Source organism: Rhinolophus sinicus, chromosome 13, assembly GCF_057876585.1.
Source record: "Rhinolophus sinicus isolate RSI-liver-muscle chromosome 13, RSI-T2T, whole genome shotgun sequence".
NCBI classification, from domain to species: Eukaryota; Metazoa; Chordata; class Mammalia; order Chiroptera; family Rhinolophidae; genus Rhinolophus; species Rhinolophus sinicus.
Window position 1 is genome coordinate 18,775,161 of NC_142513.1, and position 15,765 is coordinate 18,790,925.

The following is a 15,765-nucleotide window of genomic DNA, read 5'->3' on the forward strand; positions in this document are numbered from 1 at the left end:
AAGGAGGAAGGAGAAAATGGGCAGGTGGAGGAAAAAGGAAAAATGGAAAAGGAGGAGAGGAAGGAATAAGGGGAGGAAGAAGAGGCTGCAGAAGGGTAAACACAGCCCTGCCCCCCGCCCCCGCCCCGTTGGCAATGGGGTGTCACCCTGAGGGTAAGTGCCCGCTGGAGGGGCAGCCAAAGGACTTAATCTGGCTCTGCCCAGCGGTGGCTCAGCAACAGGGAGTAGCAGCGGGGAGCAGGGTAGGAGAAGAGGACGGGAGGTGTGACAGACACATGGGAAAATCAGCAGCCGTGGAGACAGCCCTGGAAGAAAAGAAGCGACCTCCTCCAGAGCCGGGACTCCGGAATGGTCCGCAGTTGCTGTTGGGAAAGAACATGTGGGGCTCAAGGCAACCATCTCCAGCCCGTGCCAGCCCCCAGCAGGGACAGAACCTACTCCTAAATCATCGCTGGTCTGACACCTCATGACAGGTCGCCTCCATTTCAGCCGTGCGGAGCCTGAAACTGGGGTCAGGGAGGAGGGAGTATGTATGCCTGGGATCACAGTAGGTCATGGTGTGCAGGGCCGGGCGTGCACCCAGGGCTTCACGGTGCCTGTCCCTGTGACAGGGAAGCCGAGGCAGAAGAGCCGAGCACGCCTTTGAAGGGTGAAGTTTGGATTCCATTCCGGCCCTGCCATTGACCTTGGATTAATCGCGAGTCTTTCCAAGGCTTCATTTTACGCGTCTGTGCAATGGGATAATTGGTCTTGCTTTGCACTGTTAAGGGGGAGGAGTTCGCGCACGCTCGGCAGAGCGGCGAGGGGCGAAGTACCGGGTGTGTATATGGATGCTGGCTCCTGCGTTCTGAGGTCCGCCCGGCCTCTGCCTGGAAGTCCCCTCTCTCGCCGCTCACGGGGCCCTTGCCGGAACACTGGGCGCAGGGGAACCCCCGCCGGGTGCGTTCCCCAGGCCGGCAGGGGAGGGGGCGGCGGCGGAGCGGCCGAGGAGGGAGCAGGGACCGCGGCAGCCCCGGCCTGCCTGACCCTCGAGGGGGTCGCTGTTGCCTCGCAGATCCCTCCCTTACTCGCTGCCTGTGTCCCTCCCTGCCGCTCCCGCCGCGTCCGTCTTTTGTTCACGGAGCCGCGCGCCCCCGAGCCGAGGCGGCGGGGCGGGGAGCTGGCGGGGCTGCGCGGGGGGCGGGCCGCGCCGGGCGGAGCCGGGGCCCGGGCAGCAGCCGGACTGGGATCCCGAGGGAGCGATCGGCGTGTGGGCAGCCGGGGCCCGGGCGCGCTCCGGGGGCGCGGCGAGGCCGAGGGGGCGGGCGCCGGGCGGAGCCGGAGCCGGAGCCGGGGTGCCTGGAGGCGAGCGGGCCGCTCTCTCCGAGCTCAGAGCAGCGGAGAGACAGTGCGGCGGGGGTCAGGGCCGGAGCACAGTCCCGGGGCTGAGGTGAGCCGAGAGGAGCCGCGGCCAGAGCGGCGGGAGCGGCGCCTGGACCGTCCTCAGGGGCGCGGAGGCCGGGCGGGCCCGGGCCATGCGCGCCGCTCGCTGAGGCCGAAGGAGGCCGAGATGGAGGCGCCGGCGGGGGAGCCTCTGGCCCGGGGCTGCGGCCCCCCGCCCGCGCCCGCTCCAGAGAGGAAAAAGAGCCACCGCGCGCCATCGCCGGCCCGGCCCAAGGACGTGGCCGGCTGGTCGCTGGCCAAGGGCCGCCGCGGCCCAGGCCAGGGCGCCGCGGCCGCCTGCAGCGCTGCGTCCTCCGGGCGGCCCGACAAGAAGGGGCGCACGGTGGTGCCCGGGGCGCGGGGCGCAGGAACGCGGGTGGCAGGGGTCCGTACCGGGGTGCGTGCCAAGGGCCGCCCGCGCCCGGGTACCGGGCCGCGACCTCCTCCACCGCCGCCCAGCCTCACCGACAGCAGCTCGGAGGTGTCGGACTGCGCGTCGGAAGAGGCGCGACTGCTGGGCCTGGAGCTGGCGCTGAGCAGTGATGCCGAGTCTGCGGCCGGGGGCCCGGCGGGGGCCCGCACCGGGCAGCCGCCCCAGCCCGCGCCGTCAGCACAGCAGGCTCCGCGGCCGCCTGCCTCCCCGGATGAGCCTTCCGTAGCCGCGTCGTCAGTGGGAAGCAGCCGCCTGCCACTTAGTGCCTCGCTTGCCTTCTCCGACCTCACCGAGGAGATGCTGGACTGCGGGCCCAGCGGCTTCGTGAGAGAGCTGGAGGAGCTGCGCTCGGAAAACGACTATCTCAAGGTTGGGGCCCCGATGGGGGAGAGGGAGGCCACGGGAGGCCCCGGGTGTCACAGACCCACGGGACTAAGGCACCAGCCGGCCGCGCAACCCCACTGGTTGAGCTGGAAAAAGAGGTCTAAACCCCCTGGGACCACCCTGAGGTCGATCTAGGGCTCTCTCACCTCTTGTCTTCCATTTTATTTGGGGAACCCTCTCCTGAGGAGGAAGCTGGATGAGGGAGACAGGCCAAAGGGTCCTGATTGGGAAGGGGGAGCGGTGACAAAACTGCTTTGGAAGACGGCAGGGTGCATTACTTGGGATGGTGGGGTGGGTAGTCCCGTGAGGGGCTGGACCTCTGCCTTCAGCCACTCAGAACTCCCACCCCGAGTCCAGAGGCCAGGCCTTTGGTGGCTCTCCTTTCTAGGACAGGCACTGGTGTGCATGCTGCCAGGGAGACCTGTGGCCTGCCCGTGCCAAGGAGAGGCCGGAACACCATCCTGAGTCTTTTCTCTGGGCTTTCCTCAGGCCCAGGCCTGTCCCCGCCTGCCTTTCAGGGCGGGTCCTGTTTGAAAGCATGACATCTGGGAACATCCCTTTGGCTGGAGTCCGACTTCCGCCCAGTCTAACGGTCCTACAGCTTGGGAGGATGCTGTCGTGGGAGAACCAGTTCAGAGGCAGCTTCCTAAATTCCAGGATATTGCCTTCTGCTCTCTCTGGGACCGGTCTTGTAGACACAGCAGTTCCATTGGCCTCTCTTGGCTGCCCCTTATGTTCCTGCCCATGTCCTCCCCATGTGCCCAGTGAGTGGAGGGAAGCTGCCTATCTGAAAAGGGCATGGGGGGACCTGAGGGCTTCCCCAGGAGAGCAGGCTTTGCACCTACTGGGTGGACATGAGCACCAGGCTCTGTCTGTTCACCACCTGGCACTGTGGCAGCTTTAGGGACAGCCTGGCCCTCGGGTATCGACCTTGGCTGTGCAGACTGGAAGCTTCATGGGCTCTAATCTACTGCCACTGGTTGGGCATGGTTTTGGAAGAGGCTGAAATGTTACCTACTCTTGTCATTTGATGGCCTGGTACAACACCCAGTGTGCCCCGCCTGCCTGGCAGTACATAGCTTTGCATTGTGGTTCTTCTGGCCAAATGTGTTTCTCTCTCATTAGAGTTTTGGGGTCTTGCTCAACTGTGTCTCCTCCTCCCCATTTCCCCGGGATCTGCTGTCCAGCCTGTGTTCAGTACATACTTGTGGAGTAGAAGGACAGGGCCTGTCTAAATCAGGATAATCCACCCCATTCAGTATTGACAATGAGGGTTCAATGAGCGCCTATAGTCTTCAGCAGCTAATGGTAAGGAGCGGACAAATAGAGGGTGGGTAGGAGGAGGGAGACAAGCTAGGAGGAGGCCTGGCGCTGCTCTCTTGGTGCCCTGAGCTGCTTTTTGTACTCCCTGCCTGAGCTGCTCTAAACTCCGAACCTGAGGTCCTCCCTTCCACCTCCTGCCCGCACTGTTCACACTGGGTAGAGAAGATGGGCCATAGAGCTGTGCTTCAGGGTCTTTTCATGCACCCACCTCTATGGGCTCCTGTCCTTCCCAGGAAGTGACCGGGCAGAGCTCTGTAGTTCCCCTGAGCTACCAATGACTGTTAAAATGGAATATAATCCCAGAAGGCTGGGGGTTGAGCCCAAGGTCTCCCGGGGGCCAGGGCCTGGCTGGGGACCTCCCACTGCCTGAGCCAGGGCTGAGCCTCAGTTTCTACCATTCATTCAGTGTTTCAGGCTTTGTGCGCAGGCCTCACACCACTCTTGGATTCCGGGTCCGTAGCTTTCTGGCTGTGTGATCTTGGTCAAGTTATTTAATGTCTCTGGACCTCAGTTTCCTCATTGTAAAAAGGCACATCACACATCTTCCAACCTTAAGGGTTAAAGGAGATAAAGTGTGCAAACACCACTCGAGCATCTGGCATGCAGTGAGCCTCAGATGAGAGAAGCTGTCATCACTGCTATTCTCAAGTGCTATGTGATTCATTTCCATGGGCGCCTTTCATGTTCTCTTGTGAATTCTGAGGAGGCAGAATAGATCCTCCACCCCATCTGAAGCAGGCTGGGCTCTTTCTCCTGGCTCCTCATTCATTCATTCACTAACTTTATTTAACGCCTACTGTGTACCAGTCACTAGTGCAGGTCTAGGGGAGCAGCCGTAGACGAGGATGTGCTTTCGTGGAGCTTCGGGTCTAGTCGGGGACACTGAGATTAAACAATAGTCATACCGTAAATCACAGTACAGATCATATAAGGGTGGAGGAGGATACATTGTGCCCAGAGCGCTTGGAAGTGGGGATGGGGGTGCTCAGAGGGGCCGAGGAGGAGAAGGAGGAGACGGAACCAGCTGAGTAAGAAGCTGGAGTGAGAACATTCCAGGCGACAGGAAGTAGGGAAAAGCTTGTGGATTTCAAGAAACAGCTCTGAGGCTGGAGAGAGGAAGGAGATTGGATGAGAGAAGTGAGCAGGGCCAGAATGTACAGTTCTTGCTGTGTACACTTGGGTTGGTCCCTGAACTGCTCCAAGCTTCATTTAACCCAGCTGCCAATCTCACAGTGATGAGGTGAAAATCTAGAGACCATGGCTGTGGAGCGTCAGTGTAGGGGCTATTACAGGAAGTGTTGGTTTGTTCCATCTACAGATGATAAACCATGGCCAGAGGGGAGAAGGACTTGCTCCCGGTCCCATAGCTGGTGCTCCAGGCAGCCCGAGCTTAGAGTAAGAGTCATTCCACTGATGACGTGTTTCCTGCCCCTCTGGGCCACTTTGCTTCTAAGATGCAAGAACTGAGTTCCCAGGAGAAGGACTGCAGGTCCCCAGTGTGTCAGGCCTCCTGCCGCCTGGGCTGAGTCCCATAGAGTGTGGTGGGGCTGTGCTCAGGCTCACCACCCCCCTGGCGAGGGACACTGGGAATTGTCCACTGAGGAAGGCTTTTTGGTGACGGCAGATCTCCTGTGGCATGAGGCCTGCTCTGGGGCCCATGTGGGGAAAGCGTAAGTGGGCAGCTGTTTCCCAATGAGCCAATAGAAAGAGCTGTTACAGAGAAGGGAGTGAGCACACTGTCACTTGAGTTATTCAAAGAGAAGCTGGATGACCTCACATGTTCGGATAAAGACATAGGGTTTGTGGAAAGCAGCTTGTAAACTGTATAGAATGTTGGTGGTTGTGATTAGGGTGAGATTCATGTGGTGGCTGCGATTGGGTTGCCTGACCTCGGGTCCCTTCCAGACAAGGAAGTCTGAAGGTTATTAACTTTTGAGGTTCCAGGATTTGAAGAGGCAGCTTTAGCTGCAGAGGAGACACGTTGACTATGTTTGACCTTTAAAGTCCTGGTCTTCCAGCTCCCCGTCGCTACCCACTGTCGCCCAGGTACCATGTGGTGAGGACATGCTGGGAACCTACCCCTTGTGGATGGAAGAATCTGAGAGTTGGAGCCAAAAGACCTGGATTTGAGACCCGACTGCCATTTACTGTGTGGCCACGGGCAAGTCCCTTGGCCTCTCTGAGCTATGTTTTTTTCATCTATGTAATGAAGATGATGGGCATCTTCATAGGATTGTTAGAATCAGGAAGGTATGAAGAGACAAGAAAACATTTTGCAAGCAGTAAAATCCTGCATCTCTTGGGGAATTGTTAATATTTTTAGCCAGTGAGCAGACAGGATGTCTATATCTTCATTCTTTTTTTTTTTAAAGATTTTATTGGGGAAGGGGAACAGGACTTTTTCTTCAAGTCAAGTTGTTGTCCTTTCAATCTTAGTTGTGGAGGGTTCTGTTCAGATTCAAGTTGTTGTTCTGTCTTAGTTGTGGAGGGCACAGCTCAGTTCCAGGTCCAGTTGCCGTTGCTAGTTGCAGGGGGCGCAGCCCACCATCCCTTGCGGGAGTCGAACTGGCAACCTTGTGGTTGAGAGGACATGCTCCAACCAACTGAGCCATCCGGGAGCTCAGCGGCAGCTCAGCTCAAGGTGCCATGTTCAATTTTAGTTGCAGGGGTGCTGCCCACCATCCCTTGCGGGAGTCGAGGAATTGAACTGGCAACCTTGTGGTTGAGAGCCTGCGCTCCAACCAACAACTGAGCCATCCGGGAGGCAGCTCAGCTCAAGGTGCCGTGTTCAATCTTAGTTGCAGGGGGCAGAGCCCACCATCCCTTGCGGGACTCGAGGAATTGAACTGGCAACCTTGTGGTTGGGAGCCCACTGGCCCATGTGGGAATCGAACCGGCAGCCTTCGGAGTTAGGAGCACGGAGCTCCAACCGCCTGAGCCACTGGGCCGGCCCCTTTTTTTTTTTTTTAATTAAAGTTTATTGGGGTGACAATGGTTAGTAAAGTTACAGATTTCAGGTGTACAAGTCTAATACATTGTCTATATATCATATTGTGTGTTCACCACCCAGAGTCAGTTCTTTTTCCATATATCTTCATTCTTGGAGGAGCTCGGAGAAGCCAGGAAGGTGGGTCCCCTTAGCTGTAGGATGTTAATGAGTTGGGAGCTGTTCCAGGGAAGACAAAAAGATGTGATCCTCTTCCATGCTGTTTGGGTTCCATGAAGCTAGTCCTCCCCACCTCCTTGGAGGTTCTAGATGCAAGTGTTTGAGGTGCAGCCAATCTAGATGTTAGCCCAGAAGGGCCCAGAGGAAGCATCTAATCCGCCCCCAGTTCCCATTGTACAGTTGGGTAAATGGAGGCTCCAGGTCACACAGCCAGGCTTCTAAACCCAGTTGGTCTAACTCTGGGTCCTGTTCTTTCTATAGTGTGACTGGAGCAGTGAGCTTTGGGTTGCTAGCAGTGTGTCTAGTCTGGGACATGGGTTGGTGACAGGAATCTTTTTGTGTGCCAGGCTCTAGGCTAAGACTGGCTGGTAAAAAGTGGAGAAGAACATGTGCTGGGGCCAGGGGTCTGGAGCTTGCAGGTGGGGGTGGGGGACACGTGCTTGCATGCATGTATGTGAGTATGTGCCTGCACCCATGCAGACCAACTGGGACCAGGGGTCTGAGGTCCTGGAGGAAGTGACAGGGGTTTAGATCCAGCCTTAAGGATGAGATGACAGTTAGGCTGGAGCCCAGAGGGCTGGAATGGTAGAGCTGGCCTGCCTGGGGACCTCTAGACCATGGATCCCTGGGCCTTTATGGCTCTTGTGTCACAAATGCTATCAACAATCGATCACTTCCAGTGGGACAGGCTCTGGGTTAAGTAAGCCCTTTACTTCTCATAGCAATCTCATAGTGTGGAGCATTCTGATATCAGTCCCATTGGACAGACGAGGAAACTGAGACGCTGTGTAATATGCCCAAGATTGCACAGCTGATATACTTGGGAGCCTCACTAGACAATCCTATGGAGCTGCCTTTTCCCCGTCGCTCTTCCACTCTCTCCCATGCAGGAGGCACACTGAGCTTCACAGAGCTGGGTTCTTGCCTGGCTTTGCCAGTTACAAGCTGTGTGACACTGGGTGAGATACTCAGCCTTTCTGAGCCTCTGTTTCTTCTTCTGTAATACGGGTGCTAAGCATGCCTGTCCCTGGGCCACTGGGCACCCTTTTCAGTGTGATCATAGTGCACAGTAAATGTTGGAGCCTGTCCCAGTCGTTGCCTCTCCCTTACCTGCTTCTCTAGGCATTCATTCATTCATTCATTCATTCATTCGTCAGATGTTTTCTGAGTGCCTCCTGGGTTCCAGGCTTTGTGCCCCATGTGTGGCGCAGTAGCCAGCAAGTTGTGAAGCTCTTCTCAGCTCCTGGGAGCTGTAGGGGGAGGGCCCCAGTTTATCTGTCACTGGGTACGGGAGAGGAGTGGTCGTCATGGTCAGCAAAGCTCCTGACTGGTCCCTGCCCTGAGTCCTGGCCCTCGCTGTGATAGCTGAGAGGTGTCCTGGAAGAAGCTGCTCGGAGGCCTGGGTCTTTAAGAAGCCTCGGCAGCTTGCCTGTCATGGGGAAAGGGGAGCCGTTCCAGTGAGATGGAAAATGAGATGGAAAATGTGAGGCTGCTGCTGTGAGGCCTGGGGGGACCACGGCTCCAGGGCCCCCCGCATTCCTCACAGAGGGGCTGGGCCTGTGTTGCTGGGCAGAGTCTCTCACACACGTTGCACATATTCACAGCTTTGCCCAGAGATTCACAGCCACTCACACATGTCTCGCAGATACATCCAGAGACACGCTTACATTGTATGCTTCCAGAAGCACGTCTCCGGGCATATTAAAGAGGAGACACGCTTAGAGAAGCACACAAGCCCGGGCAGACACACAACCTCCTGATTCCTCTTACACACACTACCAAACACACGCAGCAGGGACCCACACTATCTAGGAGATCCCCGGCTCAGAAACACATCCTCACACACACACACCTTACACCCCCAGAAACACTTGGCCATGTCCCAGAGATGGACACAGCCTGGCACCCCCTCAGACAAATTAGAAGCACACATACATAAGCACACACACACACAAACCCACACAGACTCATTACACACAGGCACTAGCATCCACGGGAATCCACACATCCGCCCCTGCCAAGCGGGCACAGACGCAAGCTCACTGCCCAGATACCCCCACGGTCTCTTCTACAAAGGAAGCAGCAGAGGCCCGGGGCTCGCAGACGTACACCCCAGAGACACTCGTAGAGACACGCAGCCTTGTACACACAAGCAGGGCCACAAGCACAGAGCACTCATACGTCAGGCCTGTAGCCTTTGCTGACGGGGGCCAGAAACCCACAAACCCGAGTGTCCAAACATGCACACACTGGCTGTGACATTTCACCCACAGAAACACAGGAAATCCTGGTCCGTGTCTCCCTGGAGCTAATGTGTACAAACCACTGTTTTCAGCTCCTGCAGAAGGCTTCCTTCCACAAGGCGGCTGGGAACGGTGAGGAGTATGGTGGAGGCTTGATTTCATAACCTCCTGGATCTGGGGGCCCTAGGAACCTGGCTGGGGGTAGGTGGTAGGTGGTTGGGGGCCTGGCAGTTCACCAAATCAGGAGAAGCTGTACCGAAGGCTCTCAGGCCCCTGATGCCCAGCACTTGGCCTGGGCCCAGTGGGCTGAGTGAGATGGAGCAATTGTCAGGCCTGCCCATAGGAGAAACCCTGCCTAGGGCCAACTCCCTTCTAATCGTCCAGGGATTTCCTGCCTGCCCTCGTCTCCCTCCTCCTCCCCCTTTCCTTTGCTGGGGGCTGTGGAGAGCCATGCCACTCCCATCTCTAAAAGTTGCCCAGTTCTGCCTGGGAACTGATGAAGGGGGCCAGAATAGAGGAGTTGGAGAATGGGCACTCACAGGAGGGGCCTGGAAGACTTCCTGGAAGAGGAGGCATTAGAGCTGAAGAGTTAGCCTTGAGTGGCTGCCTCTATGCCCAGCTGCTAGACTAGTGCCTGACAGAGGGACTCAATAAATACTTGTGGCATGATTGAATGAAAGGCGGTGATCACAATATGCAGGTGGGCTGCAGGCTTAAAGCAGAAGAGCTAGAGGGAATGGTGGGTGGGGCAGTGGTAAGGGAGGGGCTGGGAGGAGGAATTGGGCCTGCTTGGGAAGGGCGCTGAATGCTGAGCTAAGTGAACGCCTTGCTAGGTGAACACCTTGCTAGGAAGGAGCCATATTGGCCTATAGCAAAGCTAGGAGCTCTCGCCCCCTTTCCACGTGTCTAGCACTGGGCATAAGGCTCAGGGGCGAAGGGTGGGAGGGAAGGAAGGCTGTGTGGTTTCATGGACAAATTCCAACTTTGGGGTCAGGTCTGGGGTCAAACCTTGTTTTGTCACCTCCGCCCTGTGCATGATCTCCATGTGCAAGTCCCTTTATCAAGCCTCAGTCTTCCTGACTGTAAAGTGGGAATTTAATCCCTTTTTTTGCAGGGTACTTGGAAGGATTAGCATTCAGGTATATGGCACATCCAGCACTGTCCTGGGCACAGAGGGAGGGAGGGAGCCCCACATCCTGTGTGGCCTCTGGGGCAGAGGGAGTTCTCCAGAGGAGGGGCTCAGCTAAGTTCCGGGCAGGGGCCTGACCAGCAGGCAAGGTGATTACTAAAGTCATTCCACCAGTGCCCCATAGGCATCACCTCACTTGTCATCACATTCTCTGCCTTCTGGTGCCAGAAGGAACTTGGACCTGGGGGAAGAGCCAGGGGCAGTTGTTCCGGGCCAGACTGACCCTGACATTCATTGGAGGCCTGCAGGTCTGCGTTCCTAGCAGCTAGTGCCGGCCTTCGTGAGGCGTGGCAGGGAGTAAGAGGTGTGAGCAGCAGGCCAGCCCTTCCCTTCACCAGTGTCCACGGCGGTTAAGGGCATTGTGGTTTAGAGCCAAGCTGACCTGGGCTTGAATCCTAGCTCTCCTTTTTCCTCTATGAGCTTCCCCTTTATGAGCCTCAGTTTCCCCATCTGTAAAGTGGGGATGCTCAGTGTATAGTGTTGCTGTGAGGATTAAATCAGAGCTCATGTATATAAGGATTAGCCAGGGCCCGCTCGTGGTAAGGACTCAATAGCTATCCGCCTTCATCACTCATAAGCAGGCTTGGATCTGACTGCCCGTGGGCCCAGGGTCCTTGATGGCAAGGTTGTGCCTTGTGCCTGGCTCTGGGTGTGGGTCTTGGCGTGGAGCAGGGGCCTGAGACATGTGCGTGGAGCTGAATTGCATCATGGGTTTCCCAAACACATCTCTCCCTCATGTACCCTCTTCCCCTCCCACCCCAGTCTTTGAACAGCTAAGGCTGGTGCCGCAGACTGTATAACCTGGAATACTCCCTCGATGATGGACAGCCACCTTGGGGTCCCCCATTTTAAGGTCAAGGTGAATAATCTCCCCTTGCCTGGGCCACAGAGGGCACTCAGGCTCCAGTAGAAAACCAGCTTGGGGTCCCATAGTCAGGCTGGACCAGCTAAATATCTTTCCCCTGATTTTGCAGTCAGGCTGGACCTGACTGAATATCTTTCCCCTGGTTTTGCCCCATATCCACTGGGGATATTCTGGGTCGTTGCATCAGCCCCTCCCCTCCGTGCCCCTCCTCGGCCCTGCCCCAGTGCTTAAGCAGCCTGTGTGGTCCTGCCTCCTTCAACTTCGCCTCACTCCTGCTGCCGCCAAGCTTTCACACGCTCCACACATCCCAGGCTGCTGTTCCTGTGCTCTTCCCACCTGGGGGCCTTTGGGCTGTGGTTCCCTCCCTTCCCTTTGGTTTGCTCCTCCACCCTCATGCATTCCGCTCCAGTCCAGGCTCCTGTGTGAGACACCTAGGAGCTTCCTGTAGGCTCCTTTGAGGGCATTTACTTTAACTGTAATTAGATCATTAATTGGGTAATTACAGGTTTCATGTCCAGCCCCTCTCCCCAGCTGTTCTGTACTAGGGCAGGGACCTTATCAGGGTGGGACTTAGCTCCTTCCTTTTACACAGGTGTAAACTGATGCTCAGAGAGGTCGAAGGGCTTGCCAAAGGTCACACAGCCTGCTAGAGCCAAGCAGCTGGGGCCTCTAGGTGCTCTTTCCAAATTGCTAGGCAGCGGGAATGGCAGGAGCAAAGGCTCAGCAGAGTGAAATGCTGGGCTGTGCTGGCGCCTCAGGCAGCGAGGCCCAGGGCCACTCCCTTGACCCTCCCCAAAGACCTCTGAGCGCTGTTCCCTCCCTGCTCAGAGATTTGGCTGCAGCCCAGGGGATGTTTTAAACATATCCAGATCCAAATGCTGCTTTCCTTCCTGTTCACACAGAAAGGACCGGAGGGATACCGGCAGGCGCCCCCGCTCTGAGCGTCCCTCAGAGGCAGCAAGGGCTGCAGCTATCTCCCTGCTCTGTCTGCTGAGGCCTGGAATGGGGCAGTGACAATGGGGCCTGGCCTTTGTGGGCTCCAGTCTCTGGGCATCTCCTCTCCCCCAACACATGCACGCATGGACAGCTCCCCCCAGAGGGACTGTCTGTGGTCTCGTGCACTGAGTTGTGCCAGAGCTGGGACGACAGTGGGGAGGGGCTCTCCCCTGATTGGCTGTGGAACCTTCATCTTCCTGAGCCTCTGTTTGCTTACTTGTAAAATGGGCATAAAATAATAGCAACCCCGTAAAAAGACTGTCGTTGAGCACAAGACGATGGACCTCCATTCAGAGCTCAGCCCGCTGTGTGGCACATGGTCAGCCCTTATAAATACTAGCTAAAATTATTGTCACTTTTTCCCCATTATAGAGACTATCTAGTTTATCCGAGCTCAAACTGGACTCAAATCCTGGCTGTGCCATTTAGTATGAGACCTTGGGCAGCATAGTTGACCTTTCTGATCGTGGTTCTTCATCAGCCAGTTGGGGCTGGCTGGGATACAGTGAGATAACAAGCTGCCTGTCATGGGGCTGGCAGAGAGGAAGTGCTCAGGGAACACGTGCGTATTATTATTTATTGGTTTTGGAGATGCAAGTCCAGGGCCCTTGTCTTCCCTTGTGACCGTCTGGGTCACTGGGACCAGGTAGCCTCCGTGCTGGCTGGAGTCGGGGCATTGTGTTGCATAGCAATGCCTGCCTGGGCTTCCTGGCCTTCCTTCGCCAGGACCTTTGACCCTGACTCCTCCCAAACTAGAGTCCAGCTTCCACCCAAGGAGGCTAACTAAGATGGATTGAGCTGTGGCCTGGGACACAGAAGCCCAGAGTCCCTTCCTGCTCAACTCTGGACCCTCTGCAGGACTATGGGATTCTCCTCGGTATCCGCGTCTGTGAAGAGATGGAGGCTGTGAGTTTCCCTGGCCCTACTGCTATGCCCAGGGTCTTTGCTCTTGAGCTGGGAGAGAAGTGGAGCTTTGCAGAGCCTTCTGCTCTCCTTGGGGTCCAAATGCGATGATCTCATCTGGAGCCTTGACAGACCCTGGGGGATTGGCAGAAGGGACAGCAGATGGCTGCTCTGGCCTCTTGGGGGGCTGGCATGCTGCCCCTGTGGCCACTGCTGGCCTACCCTGCAGGTCAGCCCTTCCGGGCTGGGCTGAGTGGTCCCTGCCAGAGCCAGGGTGGCAGATGGGCAGGCAGCCTGGGCTTTGGCCTGAGGGAGGGACCGTGGCAGCCTGGGCAATGTGGGAGAAGGCGGGCCAGGCAGAGAATCCTCCGCGGAGTGGTTGCTGTCCTACAGAGCAAAGACTGTAGGATCCCTCAGCTCCGTTCTGTCATTCTGGGTCTGTCTGCCCATCAGCCGGTTGGGTCCTTAGAACCTAGGAAGGAGGTGACACATTGGGTCAGGTTTGGAACCTGGCAGAAATTCATCCTGGGAGTAGGTAGGCTAGGGTTTGAGGCCTACCACTGGGGTCCGAAACCTCATGGGCATTAGCTTTACAGAATCAAAGAATTAAAGTTAGACACAGTGGCACTGACCGGAAGTGGTTTTCTTCAGGGGAGTGGAACGGGATGGTAATCTACCCCTCCTAGGACCCATTTATTTATTCGGCAGCTATTTATTTGTGTGCCAGGCACTTCGCTGGGCTCTGCCTTCCTGAAGTTCACATCCTAGTGGTCGAGACCCACATTCCACAAGCAAACAGACCCCACAGTAAAATAATCAGTATTACAGATAAGCCTGTGATACATTATGCGTCCAGATTAGCGATGGACGCGATGGGCCTAGAGAAGTCTGGAAGGCTTCTCTGAGGAGGTGGCATTTAGCTGAAAGCTTCAAGCAGGAGGGGGAGCCAGTAATGCAGAGGTTCAGGGCAGGGAAATCAGGCAGAGGGAACAGCAGGGGCAGAGGCTCAGAGGTGAGACAGACCAGGTGTCTTCTGGCTGCTGGAAGAAGACCCAAGTGGCTGCAGTGTAGCCAATGAGAGGAGTGAGGGGTGATGAAGGTGGAGAAGTGGGCACGGGTCGTTCTTTTGTGTGGCTTTTAGGTCAGGAAATGTACGTATAGTAAAATGAGTTTTGACAAATGTGTACATTTCTGTAACCACTACCACAATCAAGATACAGAAGAGTTCCCTTGCCCCCTAACATCCATCCCCCTGTACTCCTCTATACCTGACACCCACTGATCGGTTTTCTGTCCCTATAGTCTTGCCTTTTCCAGAATGTCACATAAATGGAACCGTTCAGCATGCAGCCGACTGAGTCTGACTTCCTTCACTTAACATAATGCATTTGAGCTTCATTCACATTGTTGTGCTAGCGGCAGTTCGTTCCTTTTTTATTACTGAGTAGTATTCCATTATATGGATGTACCACTATTTATCCATTCACCAGTTGAGGGACATTTGGGTTGTTTCCAGATTTGGATAATCATTGGAGGGCTTTAAATAGGAGTACTCTGTGGTCTTTAAAAAAAAAAAATCAATCCGTGTACTGAGTGGAGAACAAATTAGTGGGGAGCAAATTGGCTGTTTTGAGGATTAAATCCAATGATTTGGTGATGAATCTGGCCCACCATAGATATTCACTAATTGTTCATATAACAGGGCTGTGCCCTGGCACAGGTGGGGCGGCTTCTTGGTAGAGGTGGCATTTGAGGTGGAGGGGTGAGGAGGTGGGAGACAGGCAGAGTGGAAGGAGACCCAGGCAGTGCAGAGCTGGGTTGGCTGAGATGCCTGCTCCCTGCTCCTGATGCAGCCTTATATGCCAGGGTTTCTAGAATGTGGTCTACAGGGCTTATATCAGAGTTTTCTGGGGGTCCTGGGGGAACATTCACGTCCCAGGACCCACCCTTAGCCCTATGGAGGTTAACTCTTGGGTGGAAGATAGCTGGGGGCCTCTGGAACATTCTCTTCTTTGGTGGCTGGTAAGACGTGACCTCCTCCTGCCTTTGGGAACCGTCTGTCCCCTCGGCCTGCTGGGAACTGTAGCTGGGGTTCAAACCACCCATCATCACTTGCTGTGTTTCTGCAGAGGGACCTGTGTCCGGTCACTTTCATCTGCAGCCCTGCAGGTCAGGTCCTCTCCTACAGACCAATTCCAACAGACCCATGCATCTGGAGTCCCTTGCAAGTGTTCCATTGAGCCCCAAATCTAAACTTCCCCCTTCTGTCCTCATTGTACAAAGATTAATCATCTTAGATTGGGTGTAGGTTTCCCGCAGAAAGCATTCTTTCCTGGAACATTTAAAATGTGGCTTGAAAGCAGACTTCTCCAGCTTTATGCCCTGATGGAGAGCCAGACCCCACAGGTGAGGCAGCTCAGGAAAGAACAGGGGCTTCATCTTCTTTTGTGCCAGGGACCCCTTAAGCTCTCTGCTGAGAAGAATTCTTAGAATAATGTTTTTAAACATTTAAAATATAAAGGGAACCAAATATATTGGAATACAGTTACCAAAGTATGTTTTCAAATCATGCTATAGTAATATGTGTGTTTATTCACTGATAAGATCAGGTGACAAGCTTACTTACTACTAAATTTTAAAGCACTGATGAGTGTAAACAATATTTTGACATTTCTGCAGCAACTGTGATGTGATCTGAAAACATCTGTGTTTCTTTGGGTGGCAAAGTCACAGGGATGGCTAATACAACTGTAGCTTGTCCAGAATAGAAGGAAACGGTAATTTTTAGTTAGAGGTGAGTGAATATAAAGATGGGATTTGTTTTTTTTTCTTCCCGTCAAA

General features: G+C 55.4%; 1 protein-coding gene across 5 annotated transcripts in view; it reads left to right on the forward strand.

The window, feature by feature from the left end:
- Positions 1 to 794: 794 nt before the first annotated feature.
- Positions 795 to 15,765, forward strand: part of LOC109447863 (microtubule cross-linking factor 2) — a 91,447-nt gene continuing 76,476 nt past the window's right edge. For 3 of the 5 annotated variants that reach the window (XM_074317773.2, XM_074317774.2, XM_074317776.2), the window contains exon 1: positions 798 to 2,224. In XM_074317773.2, coding sequence (XP_074173874.2) covers positions 827 to 2,224 — 1,398 coding nt within the window. In that variant the 5' untranslated portion in view covers positions 798 to 826. Of the gene's footprint in view, positions 2,225 to 15,765 lie in introns of all 5 variants that reach the window. The other 2 variants (XM_088789144.1, XM_074317775.2) reach the window with 2 other exon arrangements.